The sequence below is a fragment of the Calypte anna genome, chromosome 1 (genome assembly GCF_003957555.1).
Source record: "Calypte anna isolate BGI_N300 chromosome 1, bCalAnn1_v1.p, whole genome shotgun sequence".
In the NCBI taxonomy this organism is placed as follows: domain Eukaryota; kingdom Metazoa; phylum Chordata; class Aves; order Apodiformes; family Trochilidae; genus Calypte; species Calypte anna.
In genome coordinates, this window is record NC_044244.1 from 12,078,834 (window position 1) to 12,092,158 (window position 13,325).

At 40.1% G+C, this 13,325-nt stretch overlaps 1 protein-coding gene across 1 annotated transcript in view; it reads left to right on the top strand.

Moving 5' to 3' along the window:
• The window catches only part of MAGI2 (membrane associated guanylate kinase, WW and PDZ domain containing 2), a 694,450-nt gene extending 686,972 nt beyond the window's left edge, over positions 1–7,478 (top strand). The window contains exon 22 of the mRNA XM_008493015.2: positions 6,682–7,478. Coding sequence (XP_008491237.2) covers positions 6,682–7,478 — 797 coding nt within the window. The remainder of the gene's footprint in view (positions 1–6,681) is intronic.
• The last annotated feature ends 5,847 nt before the right edge of the window (positions 7,479–13,325 follow it).

Genomic DNA, 13,325 nt, shown 5'->3' on the forward strand with positions numbered 1-13,325 from the left:
GTGGTTTGTTGTGGGTTTTTTTCCCTCCCAGTATGCAGTTCTGCCTTCTCTACACTAAGGTTAAATTTTCCCTTTCTCTCTGTTTCCTTAGTTCCAAAACCAAGCAAAAGAGTCTCCTGAGCTTCTGCAGATTTGGTCTTCCAAGAATAACTAACAATATGCTCTCTCTGAAGTGTGTTACAATAATTCTGAAATTAGATCTCTGAAGATGAAAGCACTTATTCTAACAGACCTCCATGCAGAGTACAGAAATGATTGAAAGTGAATTTTACCTGAGCTGAGGTAGTTCGAAGTTTTTCCAGAGGGCCCTTGCAAGCATTCCGTGAGCATCATTTCTGCTGTAAAAATGTATGGGGCATCTTCCATTTAATATCTAGGTAAAATACAATGCAAGATGGATATAATGAACCCAAAAAAACTATATTATTGCTCATCAGTAATGATTAGTAAAAGGAAATAATGTAGGGCATTTGACTGTAAACAGAACTGGGAATGAATAAAACAGGGAGTAGAGATGTGCTTCCTGGTGTTGGAATAGATCAGTGATTGAATTTCCTGCACATTAAATTAAATGTTTGAAGTTTGCAGGAGAGGTAAAACTATCCTCATCTACTCTGTATTTACAGTCACTCAAGTTACCCTGAGCAAACATCCTCAACCTTTGCAAAAACAAATGAGCAGAGCCAAAAAAGCCAAAGTATAGAAAGCAGAAAAAAATCACCCTTAGACAAAGTTTCCCTTACAAGCTACTACAAACTTTCAGAGTCACCATGACATTACTGAGCACAAACAGGCAAGCAGTATAATGAATGTGGTTACATTAGGATAGCAAGAAATTAGTGTAGGTTCTATCACAAACAGGACTTCACATTAGTAAATGGATCACTTAACTGCATGTGTAGGAAAGTTAGTTCATTTGCCAAAATAAATTACAAACACCTGGGTTTATTTTTTAAAATTTACATGACATGTATGTCTTTTTTTGCAGACAGAATCAGGAATTTGGCACCCATAGCACAATGTCACTATAGCTTTTTTTAAAAAATAGTGCAAAGGCAATGCTACTGATGAACAGGCTGTCCCACCTGGATGTGCCCATGGTGACTGACCAAACAAAGGTTCATATCACAGCAGAAAGCACCTAAACCCATTGATGTTTATTTCCAGAACTTTTGCTGTTGAGGGGTTTGACCGTGGATAAGATCAGTAGAAAGGGAGTGTAAAGTGTAATTTCTGAGAAAACATTTGCATAGCATTGTTGAATAAATACAAGAAGTGTAAGTTTATAGTCAGAAATATGAGGAGCCTGTAATCTGAGGCCAGACCCCATTGCCACTTGCTTTCTGGGAGAGACAGGGGCAAAGGGTGGCTTGGGATGTCATGCTTGGATCTGGTTGCCAGCTGAACAGGGGGTACCAAGAGCTTTTCTATCCATTAAAGCCTCAGGCAATCATTTATTTCAGGAGACAAGGGGTGCTGTATTTCTGGGTTGTGGAAGCTCCAGGATGAAAGATTAAAGATTCTGAAATATCCCTCCTTAGAGAGTGTTAAAGAAGAGCTGCAGGAGACCATGCAATCAGGAACATCACAGGCATGTCAAGCTATAATGAGAAAGAGCCAAATGCATTCCTGGTGTAATACTGCCAACATTAGTGGGTACTCCCCAGGGAACAATTTGTCCCATTTTCATTATTAGCAGCGTCTGTAAGAACTGTTTGCCACCTTCTGGCAATACATAATTAGGGACAAAAGGTGGGGGAAAAAAAGATAAAGCACAATATTTTTTATTTAATCAAAAACCCTTTGATTACCTAGGGAAATAATTCTGGAAAGATAGAAAACAGCTGCTTAGACATTTCAGGGAGTATTTTGTTCAGACTAGTGAAAGTGTTCAAAGCTTTAATATATTGTTCATTGTTTGAAAAATTTGAAAATTAAAAGGACATTGAGATTTTATTGTACTTAAGTAATAAAAAAGTAATGCCATTATTAATCTTAATATTACCATTAAATATTAAATAAACTAATACTAGTGCTTTATGTTACAGTTAATCTGATGAAAACTCCCACATTCTCGATAAGCTACTGAGCAATTATTTTGAATACTTTGATGCAAAATGAAAATACAGTAACAAATCTGAGGTCTAATCTCTCTTGACTGGAGGTCTTGGCAGAGCAGATAAGCATAGCAAGATGAAATCTGACAGAATCCTAGAAGGGCACTCTGTAAAAAACAGCATAAGTATTGCAGGAAATTAAATAAACTTAACAGTAGGCTGAGCTCTTCCCTCTAACTTATTACTCAGGCAATGGTCAGAAAGAGGCACATCTCCCTTCTCCTCTCATAGGAAAGTCAGGTTTCTTTTGCTAGTGGTTCAGAAATAGGCCATCAGCAAGCATTGGATCCATGTACAAGAGGAGGCTTTAGTTGGGAGGAGCAAGGAGATCCAGGAGCAGAGTATTCTCCTTTCCACTCCACTAAATGTGTATAAGCTGACGCAGCACAAGGAACAATTTATGTATGTGGCAGTTTTACCTTTAGACAGAAAGCTTCTGCTCCTGATGTTTTCCCCTGGTTGCTCCTTCCCCAAAATATCTTTGTTTATCTCCTACTTGTCCTTCTACACACTCAAGACCTTATGTCTGTGGTGTCTTTTCCTCAGTTAGAAATTTACTTCTTGCCTGGGAGTTGTATGGAACAGGTCCTGGGTGATTCATTCTTACACATCCCGTGGAGAAATGCTTGTGGAAACTAAAGGCCACCCAGAAAACACCTACTGAATTACATAAAACCAAATGCCATCACTATGACAGATTACAGTGCTGCTCCCAGCTCATTTATCTTGTCTAAATTAGTAGGTCAAGGGAGATTTTCTCCCTTCAAAGTATTGAGGAAGGCATCTATCAGCCTTCAGTGAGATGTATACCTTTGAAAAACAATTTTTCCGACAGTAATGATCATACCCTTAGTGACAAATTCAGAAACAAGTTTAAAACTACATTGTTCCTAAATGTCTCCTGCAGTTTCAAGCAAATGCAATATCCTTCACTTCTGCTTTTAAGTTGTTCGGGCATTAGCACTTCATGCTCTATTAAGCTGATACTGTCTTCAGTCCCCTCCAGAGGTGAAGGGAGAAAAATCATTACTCTATCTCTGGTTTAGTATGTTTCCAAAATGTTTTGAGATAGCTTGAAATAACAGACGGTGAAAGTATTTTATGCTCACACATAACACATAGATTTTAAGCCTGAAAATGCTGAAAAATATATTATTTAGAAATACTAATAATCCTGTCCAAAATGCACCTTTAACCTCAGAGTAATCATAAAGAAAAGATAAATCATTATTTACTCTATAGAGTAAAATTTTACATTTTTTTCCCTGTGTTTATTTGTCATGAAAAAGCAATCATTTTAGTGCTGGTTGAATAAATCCAAGTGACCCCTTATGGCTTGAACACAGCACTTTAAAAGGTTTTTCTTTTAAGCAACAGGTTACTTAGATTACTTCACTTTGCTCTACTCTAGTGATTTTTGTACTTTCCCATAATGTTCAAACATAGAGGGAAATGGGTTACAACACCCTCACATCCATATTCTCCTCACTAGCCAGTGACGTATTGCAACAACAGCTTGTTGACATTTATGTCTTCCAAGGGTAAGGATGACTTTTTAAATAATTTCATTCCCTTTGAAAGAAAACACAGGTTATGTCGGGGTCTGACTGTCTCAGATTGATGGTACTTCAACCTTGTAGAAAGTCATTTTGTCAAGTTCTTCCTTGCAGGTAGCAGACTGCCACTGAATATGAATTGTACTTTTATTTTATGGCAGCTTTTCCCCCAGCCATTGGAAATACAGCCCAGCTGAGTGCCTCCCCAACAAGAAGGCCATTTTAAACAAACTTTAGCCAGTGGCCCTCCTGGGGCTCTCCCACAGCCAAACTTCCCTTTAAGCTGTGGCTACAACTCTTCTTGCTTAGTTGGCCAAGTTTCCTTTTTCCTTAGGGTTTTCTGGAGGAGGGAGAAATCCAGTAATGCCTATAATACTGCATGTCCTAGTTTGTATATGTCTGTATTTATGTATCATTACATGTAACAAGTACATTGATTAACATTTGTTGAAGTAGGTTGTCACCCACAACAGTTTCTCACTAAAACATTTGGTGTTTTTTTCTCTCCCCTCTAAAAATTAGAATATATTTTAAGTAAAATAAAATTACCTAGGAGTTCTGTTCATTAATAAATCAGTTCTCTCATCTCCAGGGAATAAAGCAGCAGGCCACCCAGGCCCAGGTCTCCTCCCCTGAGTGTCCCCCAAATACCTGGTATAATATCACCTTTTGTTTGTGCCTCTGAGAAGATGCAGGAGGTGTTTGCCATCATGGTTTTGAATGGCAGCCACCTGGCTTGTCCTCCTGGGCAAGAAACAGCTGATTAGTGGCACATTTTGCCCCAGAGCCATCTTGTTACCTGAAAGCATCTTGCTGCTCCAGGCCATCTGATGCTTTTACTGGGGTGCAGCTGATACTTTTCAAAGTAAAAAATTATTTCTGTAACTACAGGTGCTCCCAGAGTCTTGCACAAGATCTGGTAATGGCCCTCTGCTCTTTGCTGCCACTATGAAAAACATCATCTCATGGACAATTGGGAAAGAAAACTGTAGTTAAGACAAACACGTTGGTCAGGCCAATGCTAGGCACCACCTCTACCCTGGGGAGGTGTGATGGTGCCATAAAAAGCACAGCCCTGGTTTTATAAGGCTCAAGGTGCCCTGTTTAATGCCAGTTCAGGTACCTCACACAGGTAGCTTCATGGTACTTAGTGGAGTCCCAGGACAGTTTTAAGAGAACCAGGCAAAGTGACTTGGACCCTATGCATGGTCCTTGATTCAGATGTTAACCAAAATGGAATCTCCCTGGATTTCAGATCTAAGAAGAGTCAGAATGGGGTATGCACCTCCACAGCCTGTGGTCCTGTACCAGGAGGGGTGGCAGTGAAGAGCACAAGTAAAGTAGCCTGTCAAAGCAGATGCCTTTTCTAGGCAAACTCGTAAGAACCGATCACTCAACATGTATGAACCTTCCTTTTATTTTTCTTGCTCCAATGCCACGCAGGGAGCAGATGGTATGTTACTCAGCCTTAAATGGAGGGTAAGAAAGTGTGATTTAAAAAAAAAAAGTCAGTTGAGACCCTCAGCCCATTTAGATTCCCAGCTCAAAGTTTATTTGTCTTACACAGAACTTGTACTTTCTCCCCTCTCAAATGCTAATCCTCTCCACACATATGCTCATTATGCAAAAGCATATGACAAACACCATCTGGAAAAATAAATAGCTCCTCAGCTAACTGTGCTGCTCCCTCCCTTTACATCACCCACCTCACCATTGTCTCTCCTATTTTTATCTGCAAAACAGCATTCAGTCAAGCTATTAACTTTAAAGTGCTGTCTCAGTCAAGCAAGCAGCAGATCCCAGGCTGGGTAGTAAAACCCATTCCATTTTTTGGAGATGATGTGCATCTTCATGATAATTTGAAGGCAACCATAGCACTGAGAAAAGGACAGTTGATGTCACTGAGCAATACTAGTCCTGACCCACAGAAGTCCATGCTTGCTTTTCGGTTAGAAGGTTACATTTTCTCCCCTTATGAAATATGCAGCTCTTGCCACAAGCTCCACTTCGTTTCCATGGCTCCCTGAGGTAGTCCTTCATCTCTGACAGATTATTGCTCATACTGTTCAGAGCCAGGCAATGGTGCTAAATAGGGAATGACATTAGCCAGGTTCACTCATTTCTCTAACCTCCATGTAGACGAGTAAGAATAGGGAGTTGCACTGTCATTAGTCATGATGGATTTATTGTGTGCTGGAATATTAATAAAAAGAAATGAGGATCACATACGGGAGAGAAAGGCATCTCAGACTATTCTGTTTTGTACCAATGAATTGGGAAAATCATCATGATTCAGCAAAGGAGATGTCTATTTAGCTATATTAAACAGGATCTGCACAATCCAACCATACTGTGTTGAGGCTAAGTAAGCAGGAGAAATCCAAAATGTACAGCCAAGAGACTCAGTGACTGGCACTGTGATATAAAGGCAGAGCTTTCTAAGTACCCTGCAAGAATTGCTGGGCCATAAACACCACAATATTATATCTGTTTAGAAAAAAATACGAGACAGAATTCAATGATGAAGTCATATGAGCTACAAAGTCTTGTCAATTATTATATGCTTGTAGGGACATGTTTAATAGATGGCAGAAAGTCCTTCTCATTTGTCCTCAGAGACAGCACTGATATTGCCCAGCTTAGAAATCCATTATATGTCTACAAAAGAGGCAATTTGATTTCATAAGCCCATGCTGTTATTATTTTAAGAACAATTTAACATAGGCAGAGGAAAGCAGATTCTGTATGAAAAAAAACCAGACTGAGGTTTTTGGCATTTGCACTTACCAGCTTCTCCTGGATTTTTATTTTTTTTCTGGCGGGGTGGAGGTTGTTTTTGGTTTTCTACCCATTGACTTCCCTTGGGGTTTTGCTTCAACTAGAACAGAGGAGTTTAATTCTGGTTTGTGTTTTGGGTGTTGATGGTGCTCAGAATACACATGCCTGTGCAATACACACTGGTGCTGCTGAACATGCCCTTAACTCCCTTCTCTTTGTTGTTACCACAGACGAACCAAACTCCTGGAGTGCTCCCTCTGCCACCTCCCCAGGTCTGCCGGAAGTAGCTCTTTCCCTCGATGACATAATCTCACCATTATCTTCATCACACATAGCCCCACCCTCTGACCCTTCTCACCAGATAAGCCCAGAGGCAACATGGGAAATCAAGAGGGAACACGATGTAAGGAAACCAAAGGAGCTTTCGGTGAACGGTCACAAAAAAAAAAGGTTAGGAGAACAAAGAGAAAGGTCAGCGAGTCCTAAAAAGGTAGACAGGTCAAAGCACGAAGAAGTTTCTTGGAAAGGATATTCAGAAGGCAAAAATAAGAGCACTGATGGTGGCAGGCCCACCTCAGAAAGCAAAGCGGTGGGACACAGCGTTCTGATCGAGGCTGGCGCCAGAGAGCACATGTGTGCTGGGAGCAGTGATGAACAGTTTGGGAGGCTGAGGAAAGCGGAAAGCAAGAGAGGAGGATCTCTTAACAAAAAAGATCACAAATCCACAAATACCAGTGAGAAAAAGTCAGCTGCAGCATGCGACCATGTCAAGCTTGATACAGGTGCTATCAAGACGTACAGCAGCAACCGCTGCAGCTCACCTGGAAGTGATATGGACCACAGCCAGAGGGACCCTGATGGGAAACCCAGCGAGTTCCCCAGGAAGGGACATCTCCACCCCATTAGCACTCGCAGCACCAACACCACAGTTCGAAAGGCAACGGTGTCCCCAGGGCCGTGGAAAATCCCTGGCTCAGATAAGCTACCTAGCGTCCTGAAGTCTGGTACTTCTGCCATGAGCAGATGAGCAAGGGACTGTTGCCCTCTAACTGTCTCAAGCTGACGCAGAACATTCTTCTTAGTTTTTGTCTCACATTGGTTCGTTTTAATTTATTTTAACTATCACACATATACACAAAGCATTGAGGAATGAAAACATTAGTGTGTAATTCCATGACAATGTGCACACTATCTAATAAGTTCAAAAGCATATAGTCAACACAGAGATTTAAAATCGACCCTAAAGTCCCAGTTCCATTTTAGGGACTTTGGCAGCTATGGAAGAAACCAAAACAATATGAAGGACAGTACATCAGAGAACGATAGTGCAGTGTAGCTTTAGCATTTTTTTTCCCCACTGCATGAAGGACTTGGATTTCATTCAAACTTTATATCAAGAAACTGGAACAAGTTAGAGCAATCACAAACTGGAACATCGCCTTAAATAAAACTGCACGGAGCAAGCTGAAACCGAGAGAGGATCTTTTCATGGAGCTAAAATGTTGTAAATAAATTGTTCTCAACATATCTAGACAGGGGTTAAAGGGTTTCTTTGAAGCATCGTTTGGAACTGTACACCCATGACATGTCTTCACTGTTAACACTTCGAGATATTCCACGTGATACCCGGTAGCATAGTTCACTGGGAGCTACGGGAGGAGTGGGGAATCCAGTGGATTAGTTTCTGTGATACCATTTCTACTGCCATTTTTGTGAACAAATCATGTTTCTGTACATTGGAAAGGAGTTAGGGTGGAGTTGTACTTGCAAATTATTCTCAAAAGTGATTTTACTACAGGTTCCCCAAGCCCCGTGAGGTAGCACGCAAACCAATTGGTCAAGTTCAAAACCCAGATGTCTGCAAGGCCATTGCTATGAAAGGAAGAGTGCTACAGAGAAAAAGCTGCAGTTTCCTTAAGGAAAGGCCTTTCCCTCCTGCAGAAAACGAGAGCTTCACTTATCAACAGTGCTATGTTTCATATTATCTGCATTTATTTAGGACACTCTCATCCCCTCAGTTTGGCAGAGCAGGTGCCTTTCAGGCACAAGTTAACTATAATTAGACTGGTTTCTGAAATACAGTTGTCGGTGTCCTCATTCAGTAAATTCAATATATTTCCATTTTTTAAACAGTTTCCATTTTATCATTTCTTTCCTACCTCCATTTTTTAAGTTTGGTTTTTTGTTTTGGTTTTTTTTTTTTTTTAACATTTTTGGTTTTACCTTTCTTGCTTGTCTATTTTAAATTTCAAGCCTTAAGTGCCAGGTAAACATTCCAGTCTGCCTTCACAGGAAATAACTCCAAGTTCAGTCTATCAGTCATTATCTTGTTTCAAAAAGATATGTGTGTGTATCTGTGTAATTGTGCATATGCTTATTTGTTTGTCAAAATTAAAACAAAATCCTGGGCAATAATTCATTGGTAATTAAAAAGAAATTTCATAAAGCTAAGTACTGTCAAAAATTCATATTTAAAAATCATTGTTCTCTAGCAATCTTAGTTCCTCACATGCTCTGCTGAAAAATTAGATTGAGATTGGCTTTGTTCCAAGAAATTAGCACATTACTGTATGCCTCAAACATTGCACTGGACTGAGAAATTTATAGGCATGTTTTTTCCTGTCCAATTATTTGAAAAGCCTCAAGTCAAGGATTTTGCAGCTTTCAAACAATTTTTATTTAGAAAGAAAAAAACATTTATAATTTCTAAAAAAGCACAAGACCATGTAGCTGTTTATAAAACTCTTATTTAATGGGAAAAAATCTTTATCCCCTGAACTAGAAGTCAATATAATTTGCCATTAATTTATTCAATCTGGTTTTGGGCAATGCTTCTGTAGTGTAGATGCATGTCCCAGTATCTTATTTTTATGTATAAAGAAAGCAAACAATGAAATCTGAAAAACAGTTGAGATTATGCTTGCATAAACTCTAATTTGCACAGTTCACAGCTACTCCTTGTGCAGTAATTGCTTTATGCGGCTGTAATCAATAACCTGTGAAGACAGCACATCATCTAAACCCCATTCCAAATAATATTTCTGTGTAGTGTTAGCTGTGAATTTACCCTGTACAGCTCTATCTCTATAAATATAATTCCATGTATTAATAGTCACAGAAAGGCTGTAAGTGAGCAACTATTTTTATGAAACGCACCACTATGGATAAATTAACTTTTACAGAAATCTTGTTTACTGTATGATATTCTAAACCACTGTCAAATAAAATATATATCCAAAAAAATCTTTTTTTTTTTTTTGTAATCATACATAGTCTGTGTTACTTTGAGTAACAAGGTTCAGTATTATACTAAGAAAGAATCATTTGCATGCATATGAGCAGAATTAATTACTGCATTATAAAAAATGAATATTCCATTTTGATTTCTTACTCCAAGGAGAGGTACAATTTATGAATATATATACAGGTGACCAAACAAACGCTGTATAACCAAGTCAAGGTGTATGAGGCTACACAGATGCAGAGAAATCTCTCCTTTGGTGGAGAAACCTGTATTCTTATTCTCCATCCCAGGAGACAGAGGACTGGGGTAGCCAGACTTCCAGCACTGAGAGACAACTTCTGAGTGTACACCATATATAAAAACGGAATTTAGCAGCTCTAACTAGCCCTCGAAAGGTTTGTTTACAAGCTGGGTGAAAGGAGTATAATTTCATTTCCAGTTTAGTTTGCAGAATCAGTGCCAGAAAACATCATATGGGTGTGAAAATAATGGTAACCAGCCAGCTCTCTGGGGCCTAACCCATCCCTCATTGAACAGAAGAGAAAAATGCTCCTTACCTGCAGCTGGGTTAAATACATTACCAGTGTACAGACTGTAGGCTCAGCAAGATGCTCTGTCTGGAATACTACCAATATTTTAGCCACAAATATGACATTTTTAAAAATAAATATTTCCTCTTTCTTTAAAATAAAATTTTCTTCAACCACTAACAAGTCGCCTTCACACACCCTGAATCAGTTCCTTCAAAGCCTCGTTTTTTAGAAGATTAATGTTCTGTGTAAGAAACTTCAACCAGCTGAACTAGTAACATCATTTTCCTTACAATAAGCACGTAACAAACTTGAAGAATCTTTAGTACTAGAAAAAAATTTTCTTTCTTTTAAATAGGTACCATTTTCATGATCAGGAATCTGAGTGTGGGCACAATCCAGATCCAGAGGTGCCCAGGGAAGTGTCTTGAAGCCAATGTAGCCTCACCTACCATGGAATTCTGCCCAGTCTAACTTTTACTGTTAATAACATGTTATTTCTACTTTAAACAAAGAAGTACAGCTTTTGCATTGCCATTCTTATGAGTCCCTTCAATCTATTTTTTCATACCCACACAATAACACAGGAAACTGTTTATTTTGATGCTGATTCTCTGCTCTGAAATCTAATGCATCAGTTTAAGTAAGCTTGCCTGCAGATGATCAGCAATGTAAATTTGGGGGGGATTTTTGGCAAAAAAATTAATTGGTGCAGCCCTTTTCTTTATCAGTGGTAAATGATGTCTCTGGGGCTTGCTCCCTCTCCATGTAGTTTTCTACTCAGTAGCTTTAGGAAGTGCACAAACGGCAGGGCCTGGAAGAGAAGAACTTCAAGCAAGTGTAATTTAAAAAGCCAGAAAATTTAACAAGGTCTTGCCAAAGATGTCATCTTTCCTTCCAGAAAGCCTCTGGACTGCCATCACTCTTCATGTAGGTTCAACTTAGCACAGGCTGCACGAACTTCCTCTTAACAGAAGGGACATTAGTAGACATTACACATCTACACATCAGGCCTCAGTGATAAAGCAGCCAACAATTTAGCACCACTGTGGATAACTGATTGCTAGGAATTGATACAGAAGTTCAAGCATTGACCCATTTCTTACCTGATATTTTCTGTCTCCTGTCTGAATGTGCAGCCAGCCACCATTGGCAAGAATTTCTCCTTTCCATCAAAGATCATCTTCAGCCTGTTTTGTGCCATCTCTCCTGCACATGAACATTTCATGCTTAGTCTCCTCTGCATCTTAGATGCCCACAGCACCACATCTTCCATCCATCCATCCATCCATCCATCCATCCATCCATCTCTCCCCTTTTTTCACATATCCCTACTGCTTTTGTTCTTAATCCTAACTCTAAGATAAGTCCTGCTGTCTTTCAGTGGATTGATTCTTCCATTCTCCATTTTCCCCTTCTGTCCCTCAGAACTTCGTTTTCCTCTTTTTTCCTCATCCTTCTGACCTTCTCTCACCAGCTGCCACTCTAAACCTCTACCTTAGACTTTTAGCTTACACTCTCAACCTTTACCTTGCCTACCTTGAAATGTGTCATGACCAGTTACTGACCCTGGCCAAGTCATTAACATAAATCTGGGGGTCATATAAACTTATAGATATACCCCACACCTTGTATTGAAGGTCAACTCAGATCATCTGCCTTGGCCTCCAGAAACTAGCAGCAGTTACTGATTACTTATGCTACCACTATCCACATCCAGTAGCTCCCTTTGTAAGTAGAATTAATGTTTCTTCTTCAATGCTGTTATGGGTAAATGTATGTACTGATAAATATCCAAGCACCCAGGTCAGGTTTTATGGCTGCACTACACTATGATCACTGTTGGAAGTCTTCAATTTCATTTTAAAGGTAAGGACAGACGAGGCTGCAGGCAAATTTCTGTCTTAGTCACTGTGCTCCTTTTGTGCTGGAGCAGAAACCTGGGGCCAGAACTGCAGAGGTGTAAGTAGCAGAGAACACCTCAGCTAATGAGGATGTTGCCTTCCATGTTTCTCCTCTCTTGGAGGGAAGCTTTGGTGTGAAGGGGAAAAGTTTCTTGGTATCCTGCCATGGAGCTCAAAGTTAGAGAAAGCTTTGGACTTACCCAGGGATGACTGATCTCATTAGGGATTTACTTCATAGTTCACTTCTGTTAATCTCCAAAGGAGTCCTTCCTCACTTTTGTCCCCTTGACACCTAGGATATTTTCTGTAATTGTTGCTAAAAGGGCCACAGAGGCAAGGCAGGCTGCCTACTACCACGACTGTTTAAAAGAGGACTTGAGGAAAAGTTCCATAGCTGTGTCATGCAGGGCTCCCACCCCCACATCTGTTAAACTCAAGGACTCTCAAGGATGTTTCTCCATTTATCATGTCAAGGCCATACATCACCTTTCTTTTCCCAGCTGTCACCACAATGGTGAGCTTTTCCAATGAGCCATTACAGCCAAATCCAGTGGAGTCTCTGGGCAGCAACACCTGTGCTTCAGGGGGGGGGCTGGACTCAAACATCAACTATGCCCCAAGCCCCTCCCTGGCCAACCTGCTGGTCCCTTGCTCAGCATCCAAGACCAACCTCACCCTTGGAGCAACAGCCTCTTCCCACCACCCAAATAAGTTTCAGAGAAATAAGTGCCCATAAGCTCTGTATGTACCCTCCCAAGGCAGGCATGTTCAGCCCCATCTTCTGGTCCCCAGATATTTTTCTCAGTATTTCTAACAGCAGTTATATGATCACACATTTCTCTCCATAGCTGGTACCTAAGCTTGGAGCTGTTTTTTCCAAAATATGTCATGAAGACAAGAATGTAAGCAATGAATTATGTCTCTGAATTATAGACAGTCTATAAATGATGTTCTATCCTTCCTTCCCTTTAGTGCCAGTTCAATTAGTTGAAAGGGGTGTTTGGCTTACAAGTTACAAATATCTCTCTTTGAAGCAGCTGGGGGAACACCAGTACACAAATACCCACACAGAGACCTGGAGCACCACCTCCCACTCCCACTCAGGAACTTCCCAAATATGTGTGTCCAAGATGGGTGGCTGTCCCCCTCAAGAAAAACAAATAAACAAACAAAAACACATAAGGATGCAGACTGTT